Source organism: Copadichromis virginalis, linkage group LG19 (genome assembly GCF_057382275.1).
Source record: "Copadichromis virginalis isolate Kocher_CV1m ecotype Utaka linkage group LG19, C_Virginalis_male_GT1.1, whole genome shotgun sequence".
NCBI classification, from domain to species: Eukaryota; Metazoa; Chordata; class Actinopteri; order Cichliformes; family Cichlidae; genus Copadichromis; species Copadichromis virginalis.
The window spans coordinates 34,931,177-34,957,763 of NC_140636.1; the positions used below are offsets into that span (position 1 = coordinate 34,931,177).

General features: G+C 44.7%; 2 protein-coding genes across 3 annotated transcripts in view; one reads left to right on the plus strand and one right to left on the minus strand.

The window, feature by feature from the left end:
* The window catches only part of fsip1 (fibrous sheath interacting protein 1), a 41,929-nt gene extending 30,503 nt beyond the window's left edge, over positions 1 to 11,426 (plus strand). For both annotated transcript variants that reach the window (XM_085442058.1, XM_085442057.1), the window contains exon 10: positions 11,167 to 11,426. In XM_085442058.1, coding sequence (XP_085298184.1) covers positions 11,167 to 11,424 — 258 coding nt within the window. In that variant the 3' untranslated portion in view covers positions 11,425 to 11,426. The remainder of the gene's footprint in view (positions 1 to 11,166) is intronic.
* On the minus strand, positions 795 to 9,169 carry thbs1a (thrombospondin 1a). Its single transcript, XM_085442053.1, has 22 exons — positions 9,010 to 9,169; positions 8,825 to 8,908; positions 8,000 to 8,559; positions 7,814 to 7,892; positions 7,640 to 7,729; positions 7,446 to 7,555; positions 6,993 to 7,112; positions 6,502 to 6,598; positions 6,219 to 6,392; positions 5,953 to 6,129; positions 5,698 to 5,871; positions 5,330 to 5,610; positions 5,013 to 5,231; positions 4,797 to 4,904; positions 4,228 to 4,387; positions 4,016 to 4,134; positions 3,484 to 3,718; positions 3,146 to 3,373; positions 2,787 to 3,058; positions 2,594 to 2,691; positions 2,353 to 2,492; positions 795 to 2,264 (listed from the first exon to the last, which is right to left on the minus strand). The coding sequence occupies exons 2-22, from the start codon at positions 8,886 to 8,888 to the stop codon at positions 2,257 to 2,259; spliced, it is 3,513 nt and encodes a 1,170-aa protein (XP_085298179.1). The 5' UTR covers positions 8,889 to 8,908; positions 9,010 to 9,169; the 3' UTR covers positions 795 to 2,256.
* Positions 11,427 to 26,587: the final 15,161 nt, after the last annotated feature.

The following is a 26,587-nucleotide window of genomic DNA, read 5'->3' on the forward strand; positions in this document are numbered from 1 at the left end:
CTGGGTTTTCTGGCGGGACCCTCACTGGCGCACATTCCAGCTCTTTCTGACCCCAAGAAAGATTTAAATTAGCAGTCATATTTCAGTTTGCAGTTATATACTGCTGCGGTGTCTTACAGCACAGCAGCTAGCAAGCTATAGAGCTGGTCTGTGGATAGGAAGTCATCTTGACTTTTGACAGGTTATATTTAGATGTTTTTTATGAAAAGTATGGAATTTCATTGCAAGTTCTTAATGGCAAAAGTGGCACACAGCCATAACTTAGCTCCATATTCCTTAAAGTTAGCACCTTTATTACTCTGCAGGGCTAAATTCCTTATGTCTACCTGTCCAGTGGTAGTGAAGCAATGCGATGTGTGGCCATATCTGTGTCGATGTGCTGCTTAACAAGGTTATATTTCATGTTGAGTTTTGCTGCTGTTGACTCCCAAGGATACTCCCTTTCTCAGAGGATTCACAAGACCCAACTAATGGATTCCAGTTGTTTGACACAGCGTGACTTGGCTCTCTTTGCTTTTCTAAGAAGACCTTAGTTGAATTAGATATGAATGTCAAAAATCACAGCGACAGACGCTTGGGTTATCAAGTATTTAACTGTTTGTTTTCCCAAAAAGACACCAAGAACCTTTGGAACTTTTTTCTAGAGAGTTTAATGTTCACTTTACATAGTAAAATAACAAGTAGGAGTAAAAAACAGCACTTTGGGTAAAAACTATGGGACAAATGTTTATAGAAAAGCTTCACTAATATTAAAAAAAAGACATACAAAAACCAAAATGACAAAGACATCCTCGTGTCAGTGTGCAAATAAGTTTATACAGACAGAAACGCTTCCATATGAGGCTACGCTTCTAGATAAATTATTTAAATAGCATACATCTACACAAAATGAAATACCCTCAACATAAAACAAACAGAATAATTTATCAAGACGCCACAAATACATATCGCAAAACACAGTCAAGGCAACATTTCTTTAATCCTTTACGTTCCCGTTTGGGCTTCTTTTGCTACAAAAATATCTTATATACAGCATATAAATGATAGTAAAAGTCTTGCTTTAAAGAAAAAAAGAGAAAAAATAGAAGCCAACCAATTTATACTCTGTTGATAAGACAAGGGATTCTCGTGTATTGCTGGTCTCAGCACAAAAAGAACTAATGAGGTAATATTTGTACATAAAGGGTTTCCTTTTTGTTTTCCATTGTCAGAAATTGTACACACAAGCTCAGGCACACCAGCCACGCACACTGCAGAAGTGGAATATTTAGAGATGGTGTTGTTGATGTTTTTTGTTTTGTGGTTTTGGTCCGAGGTTAATAACTCTTAATCTTTAGAGGATCCCGATTTCACGGGTTGCTGCTGACATTTAAAGGTGGAAAAATGAGCAACAATTAAAGCTATAAACAGTTACACTTACAATAATCTTAGGAAACAGACTGGCCCCTCACATATTAGTTATCCACGTTATATTTGCTCATAATTACTGTTCCAAAGCAGCGTGCCTGCCTTGGGGCCCTGTGCTGTCCTTAATATTGTGCTCTCCTTGTTTCTTCTAGTGCTCTTTTCCTGAGAAAACGAATATTTCGGGCCAGCCCTGCGCCTCGGATACACGCACGTGCCTTTAAAAAGGGGGCTGTCACAGGGAATTAAAATCAAATTTCGACTCGGTTATCTCAATAATTGCGCTCATCAGGTGGAACAAATGCACAAACACACATAGCATTCACTCTCTTTGATAGTAACAGTCAGTCCATACTGTCCATTGTCCCTCAAGAGTTCCTTCAAAGGGTAATCTCACCCTCCAAACTTAACAAAGTTCTCCTACTGTTTTCTTCATACTGAAACAAGTATATCTGAGTCCACAGCAGATGCATATTAATACACAAAAATATCTTTTCTTAAAAAAACAAAAACGAACAGAAACACTCTTCCCTTTGGTCCCTCATCCACAGAGGAATACCGACAACAGTTCAGGTGTGCAAAGCAAGAAAATGTGGCCCTCTTTCAACGCAGATCAGAGCAAACAGAGTGAGAGAGCCAATCGTCTTCTGAGCAGAGCCGTGCTCAAAATTTGAGTTTGGTGCTGTGGTGCAGAATTTACTTTCATTTGGCTTAGACTCCTGAGGTCACCTCACGTTAGCTCGCTTGCTCTTCATACTTCCAACGCGTATTTCTCAAAGGAAGGGAGTTAAATAAGTCGATCCAGGTCTCGTTTCACACTGATACATTCTTCTAAAAGCCTCTGTGCTCCGATTATGTATCTGAAAGGAGTCGCAGATAGAAAGATGTTAGGAATAAAGTTTCAGGTAAGTGGTTTCAAATGCATCTAACCTTCAAATGTGTACTTACCTCTGCATTCGTATTTGAGGTCTGAGAAGTAAACCATCTCCTGAGAGAAGACATACAAGCCTAGCCGCCCACCGGCGTAGGTTTTGTCGTAGATGTTTCCGGAGTCAGCCATGATTCTCTTGCCTTCATACATGACCACTCTACAAAATAAAATACAGTCAGTGGAGCAGTGGAGAAGTTTTAAACTATGCAACTGAATGAAAGAGCTTTTTTTCTTCTTCTTCTGGGGTTTTGGTCTCACCTGATAAGTCCAGTCTTGGGTCTGTGGGTCAGATGCCATCTGTAGGCAGTGAAGTCTTTCCAGCCAATATTCTTGCGGTCGTGCCACAAAGTGCGCACCTAAAAGTTACAATTAGCAAAAGTTACAATGAGAAAAGTCTCAAACGTTTTCCTCAATTACGCCTCAAACTCTGAGTCAGTTCAGCTGTGCTCACCTGTCCTGGGGTGTCTCCGGTGTGCCACAGGGCGTTCCTCAGGTGCTCACCGGGCCCTGTGGTGGAGTTGACCACTTTGATTGACAAGCCGGAGTAGCCCTGAGCTCTTGTGGGTGTGTTGGACCAGTACGTCTGGGTGATCTGTTTCCACATCACTGTGTAGAAGCGCGAGCTGGATTGGTAGCCAAACACGAAACCAGCGTAGTCATCGTCTCTGTCCGTGTTGATGAAGAATGTTCCACTGAAGTCCACCGCGCTGAACTCATCATAACCTGAATTTTAAAAAAAGATGGATTAGTATCAATTTGCTACCAGTTTGTGTTCATTGCAGAAAAAACGTCTGTCCGTATATTACATACCGACAGCAATGCCAGGGTCGCAGTTGACAGTCTGGACCAGCTCCTTGCCCTGATGCCGGACAACCCAGTTGGGGTCGATCTGGGAGGTACCTTTGGGGTCCAGAGGAACCATCTGGAATCTGCGGAAGTCGGTTTCACTGATGGCAAAGTTTTCCGGGCATACATCATAGATGTCCAAAACATTATCTTGATCAAAATCATCTTTGCACACATCACCACGTCCATCACCTGAGAGGAAAGTAAATACATTGGAAATCAAAAAAAATGCTCTACAACAAAGATTTAGAAAATCAAGGCACCAGCGTTTTACAGGACTGTTAACCGAGAGATGGACTTACCATCAGAGTCCAGCTGATCAGGGTTAAAGGCCAGTCTGCAGTTGTCTTTGTCATCTGGAATGCCGTCATTGTCATCATCGTGGTCGCAGGCGTCACCCTTGCCATCCTTGTCGTGGTCTGCCTGGTTCGCATTCGGAATGTAGGGGCAGTTATCCAAGTTGTTCTGGTGACCGTCCTCGTCAATGTCCTGGTTGCTGTCGCACTTGTCTCCCACGCGATCCGAGTCAGAGTCGATCTGCAAAAGAGCAAAATTCCTTTTAATGAGACCCTCGCACTCGCTTCACATAATTCCCTCCTCTGTTTTTCATCGGCCTCAGTATGAGAGGTGCTGCCCTGGTTGCAATTTTAAAAAGGAGACCCTTGTTTTCAGGTATGCAAGCAATGTCCCTCCAGACAAAGGAAGAGAAAAGAGAAGAGGGGGCACTGTGCTCGTTCTCTTTAGAGCTGTCACATTCCTCTCTTGATTAAAGCAGATGTGATTTAACCTTGTAAGTCCCCACAGCAGTGAAGTAGAAGTGAAAGATGATGTTACCTGATCAGGATTGTGCTCCAGAGGGCAGTTATCGCAGTGATCTCCAACGCCGTCCCTGTCGGTATCTCTCTGGTCCACGTTGTAGACATATGGGCAGTTGTCATTCTCATTCAGGATGCCTGTTGAGCAATTTTGATTTAATTTTTAGCCTTCAGAAACTGAATGCTTTTTTTGTTTCAAGATTAAAGCAAGAATATGGAGAAATAACTTACCATCACCATCAATGTCAACAGCGCAGGCATCACCCTCTCCGTTGTTGTCAGTGTCTGTTTGGTCAGTGTTGGCTACATATACACAGTTGTCACAGTTATCACCAACTTCATCCCTGTCTGCATCATCCTGGGAGGGGTTGTACACTCTTGGGCAGTTGTCCTAAATTAATGGAGAGATCACAGCTTAATTACTAAAATGGGTCACGACTCAGAGAAGTCATATTTATAGGAATAAAACTTTGCTCTTCCAGACTTTTTTCTTGCTTAAGCTGGAATGTGATATTCCACTGGTGATTTTTTTTTTTACCACTGCATATTTCTTGCCCAACTTTCCGAATCCACACTAAGAATTACGGGCAACAAGCCACGTTGTCCTCAATTCTGTTTTTTTTTTGCAGAAATTATATTACGCTACTCCTCTGCTTACTTACTTTCTACTTTGATTCTATGGTGAAAGCACATAAACACTTTGCATTTCTACCGCCCAGAGGAAGGATGGCTACAGCTGATTACTATGTCTGGTCTCCGAGGAAAGCGTGGCTAAAAAAGAAACTGCCGTGATTACTCACCCTATCATCGGGGATCCCATCATTGTCATCATCGTGGTCACATTCATCACCCAGGCCGTCTTTGTCATGATCTTCTTGGCCGGAGTTGGGAAGGTTGGGGCAGTTATCCTGTAAAGAGATAAAAGGAGAGGTTCAGGAGGCAATCATCACAATAATAGAGCGCACATGGATAATAACGGCCTTTGTGTATTTTTGTCCATGTGGGGTCTGGCGTACCTTCTTGCAGTGATAAGTGGCATTTTCCACACACGGCAGGTCAGTGTTGGGCCATCCATCCAGGTCGCTGTCCTCTCCGCAAATGCGTCCATTCCCGGCATATCCTGGCTTGCACTCACAGCGGAACATAGACTCGGAGAAGACACCCAAGTAGATGCAGTTTGCATTTTTATGGCAGTTGTGGCTTCCGTCCTTGCAAGGGTTGCGAGGAACGCAAACCTAAGGAAAATTACAGATGATTAAAAAACATGCAAGCTGCTAGTGAACCAGGCAACAACAACAACAGAAACAAAACAGATTTAAGTAATAATCCAAACCTGTTTTTTAGCAGTTGCCTCTGCCACACCTCTTCCAAACGGCTGAGGACCAGAGAAACGCGGGGGACAGGGAAGACAGTTGTAACCCGGCTCCGTGTTTTCGCAACGGTGGACTCCGTTATGAATATGGCAAGCATCGGGGACCTCTTTGCATTCGTCGATGTCTTTGCAGGTGATGCCGTTCCCTGTGTAGCCGGATGGACACCTGCCACACTTGAATGAGCCGTCTCGGAAGCTGGTGCACTTTGTGCCTGGGAAGCAGGGGCTGGAGAGACAGCCATCTGCAAAGACAAAGATTTCCTAACTTAAGAATGAGGCTATAAATTGTGCTGCAAGTTTACGTTAGGCTAATAGGCTCAGATGCTCACCAATAGGACACTCCTGTTTGTTGCAAATTTGAGATTCAGAAGCATCGCCGATACAGTCCTTTCCGCCATATTTGGGGGCAGGGTCGGAACAGAGACGTTTACGGGTCTGAACGCCTCCTCCGCAGGTAACAGAGCAGATGTCCCAAGGTGACCAAGGTCCCCAGCCTCCATTGACTAAGGCGTACAAAAGAAATTAGTTTTTTTGTGCCCTGTATAATTATGCACTTTAGAATTCAATGGTGGCATTTGACTTACTAGGACAGGGCGACTTCCTGCAGACTTTGGTGTGACGTCCCTCTCCCTCGCAGTCCTTGCCGCCCATCTGGGGCGTGGGGGAGTTACAAAGGCGAATTTGAGTCATGACCCCCTCACCGCAGGTCACAGAGCAGGAAGACCAGGGTGACCAGTGGCTCCAGGCTCCATCCTGCTTGACTGTGAATGGACGTGTACGCCATTAATTCATCATGTTCTGGGAAAACGTACTGTAACAACGTCAGCGTTAAGAATGTTTGGCGACTTACAGCGTTTGTCACATTCTTGTGGGTAGCAGTCACGGGTCTGCACAGAGGTGCCCTCACACTTGCTGTTGATGCGGTCGCAGGAGCGGCCGCGCTGCTGGATGCCACGGCCGCAAGTCACAGAACACTGGGTCCACTCAGACCAGGCGGACCAGCCGTCTTCTGCGTAGTCGCTTGCTGTAAAGGGAGAGGAGGCATAAATGATTGGGCATGGGGGCTTGTTTCTTTGCTGGAAAGTCATCGAGGAAGAAAATCTGATTAAAGTCAGAAAAAATTAAAAACCTACGTGTTCCACAGCGAGGGCAGCACTCTCCGTCGGGCACGGTGGCATTAGCGCATGGGATCAGAGGGCAGGTGATTTTGCGACACACGGTCACAGATTTCTGGACAAAGGAAAACATTAATTAGTACAAGTATAATGAGTTAGCAGGAAGGGGAGAAAAAAACGAGGCTTTGCTGGTGCTATTCCAAGCCTAATTGATATATTTCACGACGGAGTGAACTTATCAGCGACATGACACTACTACTGTGTTGCTACAAGACATAATCCTCACTGAACACCCAACTCATTACACAACACGAGCACAAAAAGCCCCATGCTGCTCTCTTGATGCTTTCAGACAAAGTGTTGATAGCCTTCAGGCAGGAGCACGGTGATTATAAAGGCAGGTGATAATGTAAACCGGATTATGACTTTACTGCAGCGGGGACAGAGGAAGCTCGGCTATGGCTTTCCCCCGACCAATCCTGCATTCCAGCAGGTGTGATGATGCCTACCTGGCATGTGCACTCGGTGCAGCTATCGACGGTCCATTCATCTCTGTCCTGGTACTTGATGCCGTTGTGGATGCAAACTCCTTTGTGCAAATCCATATAAATTCTTCTGGATTCGCTTTCCTGGAGGGAAGGAGGTACAGAAAGGGGGTTAATTACTAAGGATGGAAAACTTTCACTTTGCCAAGGTTCCAGTACAAATGAATCACTGACCGATGCCGTGATTAAGACATCGCTTGAATTTAGCGAAGCAGTGCAAATGCCGCTGACAGCCAAACATATTTGTGTATTCACATGGGTCTCATTAAGGACTTGGCTGGGGACAAGCCATTACAGCGACAAGTGGTTACGCACTGGGAATGCATTAAGTGGAAGCAGAGGAGGAGAGGGAGCGGAGAGGGAAAAGAGGGAGTGAATTATGACAAAGAGAAGATCCTAATTGCCTTTTGCACTTACCAGTCTTTGGAGGTTATTTGACAGCTGTCTAACAACCTTATTGAGTCCATTGAGCTCGCTAAACATGTTGGCAATGTCTTCACAGGAGAAGCCGCAGACGGACTGCAGATCTGGATGTCGGAAGGAGGAGTTCATTGAATTATCTCCACTTTTAAATGTACAAGATTTGATTTATTACAGAAGACAGGTGTTACCTTTGGCTTTGTGACCAGTGTAATCGGTCCTAATGGCAGGGCTTGAGCCATTGACTGGGATATCCAAGGTCATGACATCAGTTATAGCAGCTTCAGGAGAGAAGAGGGGAGAAGTCTAAGTCTAATCGTATGCACACTATACTGATGTTTTATTTATGCAGTTTTAAGACTTACCTCCAGTTTGGCATCCTTTATTTCTCAGTATAGCATCCAGAGTTGTACCAAAGACAAAGCGCACATTCTGGAGTACTCCCTGAAATAAGAAATCATAAATATTTAAAGACACAATATAGTGCATTAAATGGTATTTTGGTTTATCATTACTGTTACTGGGTTCTTCCAAAATAAAGCACATCTTACGTAAAATTTGTCCTTTAGAGCTCCCTTCCCGATCCTGAGTCTGGCTGTGTCTGCCACCTCCTGGGAGAGCACTTTCTGGATTGGCACTTCCAACTCTGAGTGTTTGAACCCTTCACAGCCGACGAAAAGTTGCGCCTGGTCATCCTGAACGAACAGGGTGATGTTCTTCCATTGCCCGGTGGCCAAATCGACCTCATCGATAGATACGACCTGCTGCTGGTCAACGGTGGAGTACACCAAATCCAGCGTGTTCGCCTTCCCGTTGGAAATAATCTCGAAGATGGGCCCGGATCCGTCGGTTTTTTCAACAGTTAAAAGGCTGCCTCTGGTTTTTTTGAACTGCTTCAGGTTGACCAGGAGAAGGAAGCCTCGCTCTGTTTGGATGGAGTCGAGGAGGTCCCTGAAGGAGCTGTCGGGGACGGGGGGGATCAGGCTCGCGTTCAGGACCTTGTACGCTAGGCTGTTTGAGTCTTGGCCTTTGACCGTACTCACGCCATGGTGTCTCTTATTTACCCGGGCCAAATCAAATAAGTCATACACACTGTTATCATCCCGACTCTCTGCGGTCAAAGAAAAGAAAAGCAGCATTTACTTTTTTTTTCTCCTCGTTGTGTCTCATAACAGCTCACAGAAAACAAAGAAAACCACAAAAGAAACAGGCTATAACACGATAACGTTACGTGTAAAAACAACAACCAAAAAACACGTAAATGCATCAATTTTATCTTTAATGAATTAGCTGAAAACCACTTTCAATTTCCCTGCAGTTTTAATATGAAACAAAAGGTTTAAAAACTTAACAACAGGCAGTTTTTCCATTCTCACCTGCCAGCCGTGCGCCCTCACAACTCCAAAGCATCAAGAGCAAAGAGATGCCACACAGCATCATCTCGAAACCTCAAGTGAACCCTATCGCAACCAAAGAATAACAAACAGTTACTGAACACATCCGGACAAGATCCTGTGCATTAATAAAATATCAAATAATCGTCTAAAAATGATTTACAAACCTTAAAAAAGAAAAAATACCGCTGGAAGCTGGATAAAGAGGAAGAAAAAAAGTCCTTGCAATTCCTATTATTTATCCTGTTCTCCTCGTTCAGCTCTAACAGAAGCTCAGCAGAAAGTAAAATCTATTTGAGCTCCCGTTTATTTTGATGCTTCCACTTATTCTACTGACCTATCCAGTGGATATAAGCGCTATTTAACCAGTTTAAGCACATTCCTGAATCCACTCTGGACCAATCGGAAGAGAGAGGGACGGACTTATTTTGTTACCTCACAGCCAGTCAGAGGAATATCCGACACACACACACACACACACACGGAGGAGGGAAAAATGCATTCCTGAGCAGAATTTCCATCATCGGACAAGTATTTCATCCACGCGCTCAAGCCAAGACTTGGCCGCTTCCGGTCGAATAAAAGTAATTATCAAATAGTCTTAATTTCATTTAAATACCATTTCGGGCGGGAAAAGTATATATTAATTTGACTGAATATGATTCAAAGGGCAATAATCTTTCTAGACTGGTAATACAAAACCAGCTATGAATGGATTTAAAAGCCATATAAAACATTAAATTATATTTCATACCCTGCACTCACCTATTAATGCGAGCCTATACTTATTCCTCACGCGCAGGGCATCATTACTGGTAAAAAAAAAAAAAGTCTCCCTGCTTATTCTTTTGTTATTACTCTGGTGGCCACCAGGGGACTCATTGAGTAACGAACACGGTGTACTGGTCTGGGGGAGTGAGAGATACGTTGGAAGAATCTTGTCTAAATTTCTTTGTACCAGTGATGTGTGGAAAACAAAATATTTAAAGGGGTGTCCAGGAAAAAGCTTGGTTTTACTTTTGGAAAGAGTTTATTACTAAATATACAATAAATTTGTGATCTACGCACAAAAAGTGGAAAATGTAAATGCTGAGGATACCGAGGACAGAATATTTTCTCTAGGAGAAAATAGAAGCAAATATTTACTGTGGTTTAAAGGGATGTGCAACTATCTGTTAACGTTACATGAAGAAAATCCCTAAAACACATTTTATTTTGTTTTAAATGCTGTATTTTATGACATGTGTCATTAGTATTATGTTTGTTTGGACAGATTTTAATCTATAGAAGTGGCTGAACGCCTTTGTCCATTATTTAGGTGCATTTACCAGTGCATTCATATAAAATATGATGTATGCGTTTGTACACCATTTTGCATTTAATCTCTGGCTCTCTTCCACATCGTGTCTTCTGTCCTGCCTCCCTCTCCTCACCTCCAGCCGGTCACCATAGATGTCTGCCAGTCCCTGAGTCTGGTTCTGCAGCAGGTTTCTTCCTGTTTAAAGGGAGTTTTTCCTTCCTACTGTCACCAAGTGCTTGCTCATAGAGCGTGTGTGATTGTTAGGGTTTCTTTCTAATATTGTAGGGTCAACAATGTGATTAATACTAATAGAAAAAAATAAAGTGAAATCATGAAAATAGTGTTTGTTAAGACAACATCTCTGTCCACCATGTTAAAGGTTAAAGCTCTGTGCCTGTGGCCTCATGTTCTGTGTCTCCCTTGTCTTTCCCACGCCACCACCAAGTAAAGACAGTCCTCTTCACAGAGACTTGTTCAAAGTTTGCTGCATTTGGCGTTTTTCACTAAAAATGACTGTCTGCTAACTCTTGCAGACTCTTGCCGACAGGAAAGTTGAGGAGAGAGAGCGAGAGTATGGCAGAGATTAAAGGCTTCTGGAAAAACGAGGGAGCTGAGGCGTCTTGCATGCTGCGAAGACTTTGATTCTAAAATAGAGCAGATGACTAGAAATAGGTTATGGAGTTCTAATTGAGATGAGACGCATCTGGATACCTGTTCTGTGGCCAGTGTGTACATACTGTCATGGTCCCTGTGCCTCACCAGCTGATTCTGTATTAGGCAACATGTTTTCTCTCTCTCTCTCTCTCTCTCTCTCCTGCCGGGGCGATGCTCATTATGGGCTCCCGCCCCTGGCCCACGCACCTGCTGCCGATCGGGATAATCACAAGGCCGATTTAAGACAGCAGCACTGTGTCACTCGTCGCTGGATCGTTGAGTTATCAGCGTCAGTCGCTCAGTAGATTGCAAATAAGGATCTGTGAGTTCGTTCCGTCTGTTCGCCTCTAACTATAATCTCTGTGTACAGATCTATCCCGGACCTTTCCCTGCCTGCCTGTCATCCCGTGGACGAGTGAGTGGATGGTGTTTCCCCAGTGTGGGGAGTGAAGAGAGAGAGCCTTTGGAGGACGTCAGATTCCCGTCTTTTCCCTCACATACCCCGGAACCCTGGACCCCCCTCCCCTCCCTCCAGCACTTTGTAAATAGCATCACCTGGTGTCGTTGTGTAAATAAAATCTGTAAATCCTGTAAGGAGTCCCGGTCTGCGCCTGAGTCCGTTAACTGAAACCTGACACATACCGCAGGAATGCAACAGTTTTATAACCCCCTGGCATTTCTGTGACATACAGGATTTACAGCGTGTACTACTCACCTTAGTGAAACATAAGTCTGCAGGAGGTGATGAGGCAGCAGTGGATTTTAAAAGGTCAAACTGTTATTGAAGTGGAAAAAGGCTTCGGGGATGTGAAATGGGATTAAGGTGGGACAAGAGACTCTGGTTTCATGGAAAAGAATTTGGGAGATATTGTATGTAGGTGTGACTGGACACATTTCACTGTGAGCTCATAGCGCGGGGCAAGTACCGATGAATACCCAGTAAGCTGAGCCAAAACGGAAACGGTCCATAGATAGCAAGTGTTTACTCCGAGTGTATTCCCAAGCCAGTTTCTATAAACTGGGGGTGCTAAGAAGCAGTGTCCGTGGGTGGGTGTTCGTTTGTGTTTAATCTGCTCTTTTTCCACATGGATAAAACTACCTCATTTTGTTGAGTTTATCTCTGCCTTACTGGATAAATATATCTGTTTTTGTGCACCAAATCAAGCTGAGTTCCAAATAACTTCTGCATTTATTGTTTAAAACACTAGGAAGTTTTTATTTTATTTTACAGATATGAGTTTATATTTAACACTGAGAAAACCACCTAACACACTCCAGGTTTGTTTATAATAAAGTTAGCATGAGCAGCAGCAGTTACCCTGTCATGTGTGAATTTCATAGATATACCACGGAAGGACAAATCATTTCCCTTAGCACTAGTGCTCTGATCATGTCATGCTCAGATTGCCACAAATATAAGTGTCAAATGTTGATCATGGAGGCCGATGATCAGTTCAGATCAGATCAATTCATCATGATCAATGATCAAGCACTGTTTCCATAACGTGCATGAATCAAAGTTTCAAAAAGACATGAGGCAGAGAGACCCATGTAACAGAAAATTCTTACTCTGTAGTTACTGTAGGCCTTGCACTGGCAACAGTCAGTCCAACAGTCAAACAAATCAAAACTAATGACGCAGAAAAGCAGAATACAAAGGTAGGAAGAGCACTATGGCAACGCAGTCAATCTTGTGAAACTACAGCGAGAGCTGCGCTTTATATATACAAAGGAGAAGTGATGGTAAATGGCCTGTATTTATATAGCGCTTTACTAGTCCCTAAGGACCCTAAAGCGCTTTACATATCCAGTCATCCACCCATTCACACACACATTCATACACTGGTGATGGCAGCTACATTGTAGCCACAGTCACCCTGGGGCGCACTGACAGAGGCGAGGCTGCCGGACACTGGCGCCACCGGGCCCTCTGACCACCACCAGTAGGCAACGGGTGAAGTGTCTTGCCCAAGGACACAACGACCGAGACTGTCCAAGCCGGGGCTCGAACCGGCAACCTTCCGATTACAAGGCGACCTCCCAACTCTTGAGCCACGACCGCCCCAAGTGATGACACACGCGCTGCACAGTAACACACCTTGTGAAGAGTAACAAAATTAAAGAAAAAGTAACAGAAATTATAAAACAAAGATAAGATATGCTTTATTGCAAAAGGTGGTTTTAGTTGGAAAGCACAAGCAGAAAGTTAAATAACAGTATTCACATCCAAAATGATATAAAGGATCCAATAGTAGCTCAACTCAAAATGAGGTCAACTAAAAGATTAGCAAAAAACACTATAGTTACATGAACATAACTGGCCTTCCCTGGCAATTAACACAAAAGGGCATATCTAGACATAGGGCAGCCTGCCAGATACAAGATAGTAGTGTTACACAAACAATAATACATAAACCCTGATTCCCTACCAGGACTACAGTCAACAAATTCCAGATAGTCCCCATATCCCAGTGTGACGTCCCCTGCTTCCAGTCCATTGTCTTGTATAAAAGGCCTTCTCAGCTAGCTTACCTGGCTGAGCTTTGGAGCTTGGGGGAAAACTGCAAGTATTATTATAAAAATACAAAAACCACAGCACTGTTCTGGTTTACACATCCAAAAGGTATGCATGTTAAGTTAACGAGTGATTCTAAAACTAGATTGTGGCGGTGCAGTTGTGTCTGTCACCCAGCTGCAATAGGTTTGATTCATGGTTTAGAAAGTGAATGAATACTTGTTATTAACCTCTGTCTCTCTTCCACAGCATGTCTTTGTCCTGTCTTCCTTCTCTCACCCCAACCGGTCGCAGCAGATGGCCCCGCCCCTCCCTGAGCCTGGTTCTGCTGGAGGTTTCTTCCTGTTAAAAGGGAGTTTTTCCTTCCCACTGTCGCCAAAGTGCTTGTTCATAGGGGGTCATATGATTGTTGGGTTTTTCTCTATATGTATTATTGTAGGGTCTTACATTATAAAGCACCTTGAAGCAACTGTTGTTGTGATTTGGCGCTGTATAAATAAAACTGAATTGAATTGAATGGAATTGCTAAATGAACCTTTGGGTGTGTGATGGCTGCATGCAACCCCATAATTGAAATACTTGGGTAATATTCATTTTATCGTTTTCTCTCATTGTGCTCTAAGGCTTCTGTGATCACAAGTTAGCCAATTTAATATTTTGAGTTTACCTGTAATGCATGACTAAGCTATAGTCCAAATGCTGGCATAGACTCTTTTTTGCCTTGTTTGTTATTTTATAAGGGTATATGTTATGTTAATTAGATTTCTGTTCTTTTTGAGTTACCTGGCTGCCGCTCCAGTCCTTCCTAGTTTGGGTGAAAGAGCAGGCTGAGGGTGAAGCTGGTTTGAATGCAGAAGCCAATAAAATGGACTGAACCATCTGTTGTGATAATGTCGGGGCGAATGGGGTTCTTCTTGAATGATGGTTATTGGTTATCTCTGTACTTTTCACCTTTGGCATATAGTCAGTTTGTTGAGTTGAGTTTTGTTAAGTTAACCTCTTTTATGGGCTCACTTGGTTCTTAAAAAAGTTTGTTTTTGAATTTTTGTAATCATTTTGTGACTTTGGGGTATAATAAAAGATTAAATTTGTGCCTGTGTGTTCTTGGCTGCTAGGTCCATGATAGTGTGTTACAGAGGTGCCACTACAATAGAGACAGGCGCAAATCCCATTTTAGTTACTACAAAAAAATAACAAATAAGCGCTGAGACGTTCACTTCTAATTTGAATGCTTGTAAGCCTTGAATGTTAAATCTGAACTATTTTGTAGTTGGATACAAACTCTCCTCCATTGTTTATTAACTCCAAGCCGCTCTGGGGTTTTTCCATCCACTGTGTGTTTACAACCGCATTGGCAACAGCGTGCTTAACATCTGACAACGGGCAGCTTACGGGACCGATATTAAGCAATGTATGACGTAGCACATCGCTGGTATTGTATTGACAGGTTGAGGCTTTCACTAGAAACTCTGTATGACTAATTCATCAAGTGTCAAATACCAGCTTTAGCCTGGGCATAGTCTGTGTTCCCTGCAGCTATTTTTTTAAACACAGAATAAAATCTATTATTTAAATGAGAAAAAAAAGATGTTTATGAAAGACTCATTTATTAGCAGGATGATGTATCAGTCATCATCTTATCTGTCACAAGACATGCCCAGGGTGGTGCAAGCTTACGAAAATCGCTCAACACCCCCCGTCCAATCTGGATAAATAAAATATAAAGTGTTAGTAAGAAGGAAATGTGCCAACTAGTCAGAAAATGTAGTTCGTGATAAAAAGTGTAATTAATCTTCACAGTACTAACACTCATCCTGAACTCTTGCCTCGTCAGGTGTATATTGAATTTTGCGTGACACATGCTTTAACAAGGAATCTTATCTAACAGTGGTTAAAGGCTCTTCCAAGGAAATCTGGGAATCAATAGTATCTTTATGAAAAGAACAGAATGCATGTTGCCAAACTAAACTATTTGTTTTAATTCTTTCAGCTGTTTTGTCTTTGGAACAAGACAGGAGACGAAAATGACTTGGATGCGCTGGCTGTTGTAAATCATTGATCATAATCCATGCTTGGCCTTGGAGGGATGAAAGAAGGAAATGTGGATATTACCGGTGGCTTTCGAGCTTGGCAAAAATGATATTCTGTGAAACAGAAATTTATAAGAACCTGTTCTGTCTGTTGTGTAGAAAATATTACATGTTTAAGCATTTCTGCATCAATTGCAACACACCACTGATCACTAGTTTTGTTAATATGCTTAACACCAAAACTGCAAAGAACCTTTGGCAGATTTAGATGCCACTTTTTTGTGGCATTGAGCTACATTGTCCTTGGATGTATGCACGGAAGAAAGTAATTAATTGGTTTCAGTGACTCTGCATGATTCCGGCAAGTGATGTCAGAGTCTGATTATGTTGGACAGGCGCTCTGACAACCTCTTAATGTTTACAGATGGACATTGACTCAGTCACGCTGCTCATGGCACGCTAGTTGTCCAAGCGGCCCTTTCAGTGAGTGATGATGGTGAATGTTTGCTGCTGTGCCATGACTGTTCTGCTGCGGTGCTGAATGCAAACCTTTGACTGATGAGCTGACAGATCATCAGCCCCTTAGCTGCAAGAACTGTACCCAGGAATGTTAAAGATGTTTTGGAAGAAGAACAAGAGAGTGTTTGGTTTGTGAGAGACCCCGAGGCCCGTCAGTCTGGAGTTCCTGATGGCCACACAAATGGATAATGACTTTTTGGAAAGTGTATCGAAATGGTTTGACCAGAAGTTATACTTCCTAATAACAAGTCCAGCTTAAAGCAAAACAAAGAGAATGCTCTTTGCATGATTTTATCCAGCTAATTTTAGACCTTTAAGACATTTGGTTGTAAATAAGAGTGGAAAAATACAGCAACTGCATTCCCAAATATCATGTATAAAGGTGTTGGGAAAGTTGTGGAAGTGTTCTACAAAATGGGTTACAACACATCCTACAGTATCATACACAACACTTTGGTCACCATTGCCTCACTCCTTCCTGCTACCTTGCACCCCAGACGGTCCTGTTACACCAGTCAGTTGCAACATCTGGAAAAAAGTCAACTCGGAAGACCCAAACAGCAAGTCAGTCCAAATAGGCTTCCAAATTCTCAACTAAACAGCATTAAACTCCAAAATAGAGATTGAATGAATAGTTTCTCATGGCATTAAGTCAATACAATCTTGACAGACTAATTAAATCATGCTGTACAGATAAAGTAAATTATCACCCACCATATATTTTCACCAAGTTTAGCCAAAATACTCGCTGGCCTTTACACTGCACTTGCATGTGCAGCCAGATTGGCGGTGGTTAGTTTTTTGACTTTGAATGTTTTAAGTCTTAAAAAGGGAAAAAGGGTGTTTTTAAATGCAGTTCATTCCTTTTAACATTTATATCGTGGGATGTTGTGTCTGCTTATATCTGCCTTGTTGTTACTGTCCCAGACTGCGATGACCCTGAAAATTAAACGAACCATGGGCGGATGGGTTAACTGATAAGCACTCAACTTTGCTTTGACAATGAAGAATTTCCTTTCTGTCCACTTGATAAGCAGTAGCATTATTGACCCACCCAGACTGAAAATACATGCAGTATAATTGCTTGTCCTTTTGTATACTTGGATTGTGTCAGTGCAAGAAAGATTTAGAATTTTGCATTTTTAAATTTTTTTCCAGCACTTAACTCAAAAATTGTGGGCTGTAAAACCAAAATAATATGACGCCAATAAAGTAAATATGTTTGTAAAAGTAATGCATTATTGGGTAAAAAAGACCAGTTCTCATTTATAAGGGTTAAAATATCACTTCCAAATTCAATATACTAGCAGAAAGTTCAAGAAAACAAAGTTACACATGCATGCATCCCTGGATCACGTGTCTGTTTGTGGAATTGCTTTACACAGACCTGTTGCAGACCCATGTGGAGACTTAATCACGTGTGTGCTTTGAGATAAGAGGGTGTGGAAACCAAGTTGTATGCACACTTGGAAAGCATGGGTCATGTGTGGGATAAACATTCTTTATTATGTAGGTGAGACTATCAGAGAGGATTGAGCCAAGAGGGAGAAGCTAGGCATCAATCCCTTTACCCACCAGTGCACAGGGACATTCATTATCCTTTAGCAAGTCATGGCACCTGGCCGACCTACTTTGAAGACAACAACAAATCCACTACAGCACGGTGTTCTAGATGCTGTAACCTTCTTGATACTGATCAAAATAAATAAACTGAAAGTGTAATGCTGCTCCTCCCAAATTTCCAGGGTGCATTGTCCATGTATGTTAGCATGTTGCTAGCATGCTATGCTAGCAAGTACGCTGATTTAAATTAAATTTTTTTGTTGCTGTTTTTTAATGATGTAAAAGCCTGGGGTGTCAGGCAAAAGTCATCCTATTCCTTACATTCTTACACATGTTTTCGCTGAGAAGAACCAGGTGCAGTTTTCATATTTTCAAAACGCTTCATTGCACAGATTCTCCTTAAGCTATAGATCATCAGTTCGTGCTCCATTTGTTCAGGAATCTCTGGCTCAGACTCAACATGATAAGTTTATCTCTCACATGACTTAACATCTATATGCAAATCTTTGACACCTCATGTATGTTTGGGGGTTTTTGGGGATACGTTGGAAAAATATTACCCTTCCATATTTGCATGCTGTCCTTATGCAGAGATTTGCATGTGAAGACTGATGGCACGCACTCTTACAATTCTGCCCAGTTTACTTTGAGAGTTTTCTTTTTCTCCATTTGGTGCCACTTTTAGGGTCTGTAAATGTACCATGGAGTATTTACTGCTGATTCAAAACGGTTGGCTAAGTAAGGTAAGTGTCCACCGTGTTCTGGGGCGTATGCCATCTGAGGCCATTCCACCGCTCTTCTCCTGGAAACGGATGAACGGTTTCTGTCAGGTCCACAGTGAAGAAACTAATTAATAACAGCAGCTTCTGTTTATTATGTTCTTTGTGCTTGATAGAGACAAGGGCCCTTTTAAATTTATGACTGCTTGTGATGATTCTTCCAGTCAGCAGAAACTGCGTCTGCCAAACAGGCAAAGTACCACTGAGACACCTTTACACCCAAAAAAAACCATTTGCAAAAGTATTCAATATACTGTATACAGATCCGTGCTATCTTTTTTTTCCCCTTGATTTGGTTACCGTGCTTACCATCTCATTCCATTTACTTTCCAATCTTTCCATCATTCACCAACGTGGACAATCTGTCAGTTGTTCCTGTATTTTAGCTAAACTTGGCAAACTCACCAGTGTCTCTGACTTCACTGAAGCCACTGTCGGTGTCTGGGAATGCTGCCGAAGAATGTACCCAAATACAGCTATCGTCTTGGATTTTTTTATTTTTTTGTTTTCAACACTAACTGAATCTGTTACCACGAGGCCTGCGAGCGCCTCTTTACAGCTTGGAGAGCACTTAAAGGAAGAATAGCGGACTACTGTTTGGAGTCCCTGCATCTTGAAAAGCCATCAATGCAATTCCTCACTGGTGTTATTCCTTCAGCCACTTTTGCAAAGGGTCTCTGAGAACTGGAAGTTCCCACCAGTAGGCATCAAGTATGTGCAACAGTGACTTACAACAAGGGGTTCTGGTATTGTAAGCCCAATGTGATTTAACTTGTTTTACTGAACAACAGTGATGAAAAAGGAATCCTTTGCAAGCAAACGATTAAATATATGATTCAAACGGAGGCCCTCATACACCTCCATTACAATGAAACATATAGCATTATTATGAAGTCAATAACAGGTGATTTATTGTAATGCCAGGTTTAAGAGGTCACATACAATAACTTGTCTAAACTTGAGCTGTATTCAGCAGCAGCAGCCTGGGGTCTGAGCTTACTTTTGTGTTGCCCTGGTTGCTCTGGAGGGCGCTAAAACAAACCGTGACTGATTGTTTTCCCCACGGTTCAACATCAGTGAACCGCCACAACAGCGTCTGAAATACGGCCGTGCGATAAGTACAGAGCTGAACATGGCTGCTGGGTAATCAGTCCTGTTAAGATGAAAATAACACATAGAATGATGAGCCTCTTCATGTTTTCTGCCCTGGCTTCACTTTCAGACATGTGGAGAATATAATACATGTATTTTCCTTCTTTGAAGTCATTTCCATTCCCGACTCGCACTAGCAAAAAATTATTTCTAATGTTTGTTATTTTCCATTTTTTGGGATTAATGGAAGTTAGTGGGGATTTCACACCACTAACAGGAATAGCAGGTGCTACCTTTGACCAGGACTTTGTGTTACATATCCCAATTAAACTTCATGGTACATTGCTATTGTCTGACTAACACTGAGCCAATGTCCTTAAAAGCGCATTACTACTATGTTATTGTGCTTTATCGAGCCAAACCGATGACTTGTGTACTGGCTAAATTCTGGGTAACACGCATGTTGTGAAAAAAGATTAATTCCAAAAAGTTTTAGCAGGTCTCAGAGGGAGCGTGCATCACTTCCAGTCACTCGCAATGTGGGACACGCCAGAACACGCAGATGTTCACTCGAAGACCCGGGGCTTAAATTTATATGTCTCATGTACGTCACATCAGGCCGACTGGAACGCTGTCAGCACAGATTCATTGTTGCCAAAACTTTCTCCCATAATCACAACTACATTTATTTATTAAGAGTATTGGCTGATTAAAAAAACACAACAACAACATCAAGAGTAATTTTATGTGTGTACAGGTTTAAAGGTGAGCAATTCTTGCTCAATGTGTGTGCCACATGTGAGGTTTATTTCACAAAATATCGGTCAGTAAATATTTGTTTTTTAGATTCGATTTTATTTGCGTGGTGAGGGTTTTTATTTCATTTTTTTCAAACATCTATAAAAGAGAAGAAATTATTAGAACATGCTGATCGCCAAACAAAGATTCCAACATTTTCCACACGTTTTTAGGACTTCCCCACCTCCCCAACTCACAAAAAGAGGTGATTTCTCTGAAAAGGGCATAAAATATCGGGACGTCACCCTTGGAGAGTAACGGGAACCCCATCCCGCCCCCTTCCTTTTGTGCATTTTCTTTCCATGCCCCACATCGGTGGTTCCCTCCACTGGTGGAGTTGTAACTCTTGCTGTCATGTCTGAGCATTCACGGTAAAAGCTGAACTATGCTCAAGTTATGTCTCAGGGGACCAAATGGAGAGGCTGCATTTTTTGGCCGGCACTTCTGAAGAGAGGTGAGGGTGGATGTCAGGTTGGACAAAACGGTTTCCCCCAATGAAAAAAAGAGGAGGGTTATTCACCGAGTTAGGAGGAATGTAGTGTTGTTTCAGCTGCAAATAATTACTTTGCATACCACACCACGAGTAAAATACAGATCATTGAATGTTAGAGCTTCTTTACGGTGTGCAACCAAGTATTTCAAGCGTGAAATGGAAATACGCACATGTTCCTTATGACACTATCAGCAACAATATCATGTTGCACTTCTGCAGTTCATATAGGCAATCAGATAATGTCTGATCAGCTGCCAGAAACAAATGTCAGGGACTTTATTTCGCCTTGTGATTTGTTCTGCACACGAGGAACACTCGCAACCATGTCGCCACACAGCTGCAGGCAACATTTTCCACTTTGGGAGCGTTGGCAAGTTGGACAGTATAAACGGGAATCTGCTTGAAAGTCGGTGAACAGATCTAAAGAGTTGCATTTACGCTATTAGATCTTGAAGCAAGATGACAGTGGACATAGATGTGTAACACATTAGGAATCGGTGTGATCCTCTCTGGGGAGAGGTAACAGATAAAGCTACTAAACAAAAACACATGTTCAGATGCATTCCTGCATCTGCTCCATTGCTTCCAGCTGGTTCTAAAAAGAGGTTTCTTTCATTTATTTGTGTTTCTTAAGCTGCAGTATACACCAGCTTACATAAGGTATAAGGTTTTAATTTGCTAGATAAAAAAATCATGAATAATGTGTTTTTGTGTCAGCAAGTTTTACTCTGTTGCACAGGTTATTAGTGCAGCTTCACTGACCAAATCCAATTCTGAAAGCTAACTCGGGATTTCTTTCACTAACTATTCCAGATATATGAGAGGAAGAAAAACTTCCATCTAGAGCTTTAAGACATGCCGAGGGATGAGTAATGTTCCAAAGCAACAGAAAGGTCAAAATCTCTTTCAACAAACTTGAAATGCTCATGAAGACGAACTGGCAGTTCAATTAGAGAGAGTGCACCAAGAAGCACCCCTGCACTGAAGTCCTTTTGTTTTCCCTGACAACTTTCCTCAGACACTGCTGATTGGATGACAAGCGCGCCAGGAAATATCTAACCCCCTCCATTCCACCTCCTGTCATTTATTGAGGATGTTTCCTCTAACATTTTGGTTTAATTTTGATATTTACACTAAGATCTTTCCAATGTGCACACCAGCATCAAAATTGCGACTCCAGGATAAGAGATATGCAGTACCAAGCTCCGTGTGTCACAACAAGTCGATTAAACTGACAATCCAATCATGCAATGTGTGGTTGGAGATGGTGGGGCCTATGAGCGTTGGCCCTTTTAGGATATTTTGTCATCTGCTGAAAAGAGATTTAGCACAAGCCAACCGAGGCCGCTGATGGATGAGACTTTAAATATGAAACGACGTACAGCAGAGCAGTTTCTCCAAAGGAGCCAGACGCAAGCTTGCCGGTATTCATGTCTAGCTCCCCCCCCCCCATCTCTTCCCTACAGCATTTTGTGTGACACTCCATTGGAGGTCTTGCGAAGTTGTGCAAGAGCCTTTGGTAATGTGCTGTGTCAGGAAAAGTGGAGAAACAGAAGCTTAGAGTTTTGCTTCCCTCGGGTTGCACGTGCCAAATACTTGTGACTGACACTTTCCGGTGGTGCTCCCATTGGGAGACATAATACAGTGGTGTGCTGCCTGCTGGGCCAAACCAGTGTGCAGCAGCATCTACTGGAGCCTCCTGCAGTGATATATGTTTTCCAGACTTCACTAGGAGGCAGAAACAGGGCCAAGAAAAGCTGCTAGCACGCCTAAGATTCACTGTAGGAAAAAAAGCTGTTATTTGTGTTCAATGATTTTTTTTGAAATAACTATCTGTGTCATGGTCCGCGGCCCGGCGTCCGGGGTGCTGCTGGGATGTCCACGCCCACGAGCGTGGCTGCTAACCCCACACCTGCATCCCATCCCAGGCGATCACCAGGTGGACTATTTAATCCTGCCCTACCTGCTGCTCCACGCCAGTCCGTAGTCGCCTCTCAGCGGTAACGTACGCCTGCGGAAAAGAACTCGTATGACAAACTCTCCATCGGACCTAACACTGTTTTTCTTTCCCTGTGTACCCAGATCACAACTCGGCGTGTTTTTCGAGCCACCTGCCTGTCCACCTGTCCACCTGTCCGCCTGAGATTCGGTTCACATTCAGCTTCGCCGTCTCGACCCCTTTTGGAGCTCCACCCCCCTCTGGTTCTCTCGGCCCGGCTATCACCGTGAGACGCACACTCCACCTTCCCTCGTATGCTGCCTTTTTTCCGCACCCCAGTAATCTGTCTCTCTTTTTGTTTTACAGCCTCTCACAGCCCCGCTCTCGGCGTTCCCTGTGCGGTCCCTCGGTTTCATCTGGTTTCACCCGTTGTTTTTCTGGCTACCCTCACGGGACACCTTTAGTTTCAATAAAAAATTACTTTCTTTATTCGCTCATTCCCTAGTGTGTGTGTTCTGCTACTGGGTCCTGCCTGCGCTCGGAACTTCGGTTCATGACAGTACGGACTGGCCAGTATGGACCCAGCAGATCCACTCCGCTCCGCTATTAATAAACAGGGCGCTATCCTCGGTCGCCACGATCAGCAGCTCCAGTCTCTCCAAGACCGTTGTCAAGAGCTCAGTGACACTCAGAATAAATTACAAACTAGGCCGTCCGACCCCGTGCACCGCGGCGTGTCGCCTCCGCCGCTGGAACCCTTCCACGGGGAGCTAGACCTGTGTGGGGGGTTCCTTTTCCAGTGCTCCTTGTTTTTCAGTCGCACGCCTGATGCGTTCCCCACGGATACTGCTAAGATCTCCCACTTCGTGGGATTGTTACGGGGGCGTGCTCTAGCATGGGCTGAAGCCTACTTAAGTTCTCACCCCATTCGTGATTGCGAGTACGATGACTTCCTGGAGGAGTTCCAGGCTACGTTTTCCCCTCCGGTATCGGAGGACGATGCCGCGCAGAAGTTGCTGGGGCTCCGTCAAGGGCGGCGCAGTATTGCGGAGTACCTAGTTGAATTCCGTACTCGAGCGGTCGCCGTGGGTTGGCCCGATTCGGCTCTTCGTGGGGTTTTTTTACGGTCGTTAAATGACCAGATGAAGGACCAACTGGCTTTTCACGAGGAGACCAGATCCTTTGATGAATTGGCCTCCCTCTCCCGTAGGATTGACAGACGCTTGCGGGAGAGGGATGCCGAGCGGCGGTCTAAGCCTATGGGCTCCGTATTGCGCCCCGGGTTTCGCGTTTCTCCGCCCCCGCCCCCAGCTGCGTGTGCGCGCTCTCCGTCGCCGCCCCCGCCTGAACCCATGCAGATCGGACGCTCTCGGCTTTCTCCGGAGGAGAGGGAACGCCGATTTCGGGCTGGAGAATGTCTGTACTGTGGGAGGCCCGGTCACCGCATCGCTGTTTGCCCGGTCCGCCCAAACGACCCGGCCCACCGGTGAGTCCGGGGATACGGGTGGGCAGCACTCTAAGCACTACTAGACCCCGATTGTTACTGTCCGTTACTATCGTGACTTCTAATCAGACTTTTACATGCCCCGCGTTAGTGGACTCCGGGGCGGAACAGAACCTTATGGATGAGAAGCTGGCTAAGAGGCTAGCTGTGTCTCTTACTCCACTCGAACCGCCCATCCCTGCGTCTACATTAAACAACCAAGTGTTTGCATACATAACTCACCAAACCGCGCCTGTACGGTTAATCACATCAGGTAACCACCAAGAGCAGCTGTCCTTTTTCACTTTTCCTGCTCCTGACACCCCGCTTATCCTAGGCTACCCCTGGTTACAGAGACATAACCCACACATAGATTGGGCCGGAAAAAGTATCGCGAGCTGGAGTGTGTTTTGTCTGGCGAACTGCCTGAGGTCAGCCGTTCCCTCCGCCTCAACGGAACGGAGGCCCGCCCCGCCACCCGCGCCGGACCTCTCTTCCGTGCCCCCCGATTATCACGATCTCCAGCAGGTGTTCAGTAAAGATGAGGCGCTCTCACTCCCGCCTCACCGTCCATATGACTGTGCTATCGATCTGCTCCCGGGAGCTTCGCTGCCCTCTAGCAGATTATACAACCTGTCTCGCCCCGAAAGAGAAACCATGGAGAATTACATCCAGGAGTCGCTAACTGCAGGACGTATTAGGCCGTCATCCTCTCCCGTGGCTGCGGGTTTTTTCTTCGTGGGAAAGAAAGACGGGACGCTCCGCCCGTGCATCGATTACAGGGGGCTGAATGACGTCACCGTCAAAAACAAATATCCCCTCCCACTCATTAGTTCTATTTTTAGCTCACTCCAGGGAGCTACGGTCTTCACCAAACTAGATCTGCGGAACGCCTACCACCTGGTACGGATACGTGAAGGCGACGAGTGGAAGACCGCCTTCAATACCCCACTAGGGCATTTTGAATATCTAGTGATGCCGTTCGGGTTAACGAACGCCCCGGCGGTTTTTCAAGCCCTAGTCAACGACGTGTTACGGGATTTCCTGAACGTGTTTGTTTTTGTTTACCTGGATGATATTTTGATTTTCTCCAAGACGCTCGAGGACCATCGCATCCATGTGAGGAGCGTGCTACAACGGCTGCTCGAAAATAGACTGTACGTAAAAGCGGAAAAGTGTGAGTTCCACGCCTCATCCATCTCCTTCTTGGGCTACATCCTCGCTGGTGGGCAGGTGAAGACCGACCCGGTGAAGATCAAAGCCATATTGGAATGGCCGGTTCCGGAGACACGAAAGAAGCTTCAGAGCTTCTTGGGGTTTGCGAATTTTTATCGCCGTTTCGTTCGAAACTACAGCCAGGTGGCCGCGCCTCTCACCCAACTCACCTCACCCAAGGCGTCTTTCACATGGTCCCCTGAGGCCCACGCAGCCTTCGCTAAATTGAAGCGATTATTCACATCCACACCCATTCTAACCCATCCTGACTCTTCTAAACAGTTTGTTGTTGAGGTCGACGCATCTGACGCGGGAGTCGGGGCGGTTCTTTCCCAGCGGTCTGGGCCCCTGAACAAACTCCGGCCGTGCGCCTTTTTCTCACGCCGACTCACCCCCGCAGAAAGGAATTACGACATCGGCGACAGGGAACTCCTAGCGGTAAAACTCGCATTGGAGGAATGGCGTCACTGGCTGGAGGGGACCGAACAGCCCTTCGTTATATGGACGGATCATAAAAATCTACTGTACCTTAGAACCGCCAAGAGGTTAAATCCCCGTCAAGCTCGCTGGTCCCTATTCTTCGCCCGTTTCAACTTCTCACTCTCCTATCGTCCCGGGTCACGAAACATCAAACCCGATGCGCTCTCCCGTCTGTATTCCCCCGACAGCGAGGCGCCCCCCCCCGCCACCATCCTGCCTGCCTCCTGCGTGGTGGGTGCTCTCACCTGGGAGATTGAGGAGACCATTCGTCAAGCGCTCCCAGGGGACCCTGACCCAGGGACCGGACCGCCGGGACGGCGCTTCGTTCCCGCCGCCGCCCGGGGAGCGGTCATCCACTGGATCCACACAGCACGATTCGCGTGCCACCCGGGCGTGAGCAGAACGGCGCGCCTCCTCAGCAGACACTTCTGGTGGAAATCGCTACTACGGGACGTGAAGGACTACGTGTCTGCCTGTGCCGTCTGCGCTCGTAATAAACCATCCACGAAACATCCCATGGGCCAGCTCCACCCACTCACTACTCCCCACCGGCCCTGGTCTCACATCTCGCTCGACTTTGTTACCGGTCTCCCCACCTCTTCTGGAAAATGTGTCATCCTCACCGTTGTGGATCGGTTTTCTAAGGCCGCCCACTTCGTCCCGCTAGCCAAGCTGCCCTCGGCTGCTGAGACTGCCCAAGCGTTAGTCACGGAAGTCTTCAGGCTCCACGGAATTCCCCTGGACATTGTCTCCGATCGCGGTCCCCAGTTCACCTCACAAGTGTGGAGGACCTTCTGCTCCATTCTCGGCGCCAAGGTCAGTTTGAGTTCCGGTTTCCACCCGCAATCCAATGGGCAAACTGAACGCCTTAATCAGGAGCTGGAG

Bases quoted from the DNA above. Each gene is read 5' to 3' on its own strand.
- thbs1a (XM_085442053.1), bottom strand. From the start codon at position 8,888: ATGATGCTGTGTGGCATCTCTTTGCTCTTGATGCTTTGGAGTTGTGAG. The intron at 7,113-7,445 runs GTAAGTGCAAAA...CCTTCCCTCCAG, and splicing joins CAAATAACCTCCAAAGACTG to GAAAGCGAATCCAGAAGAAT. The intron at 5,611-5,697 runs GTGAGCATCTGA...TTGTCTTTGCAG, and splicing joins CAAACAGGAGTGTCCTATTG to ATGGCTGTCTCTCCAGCCCC.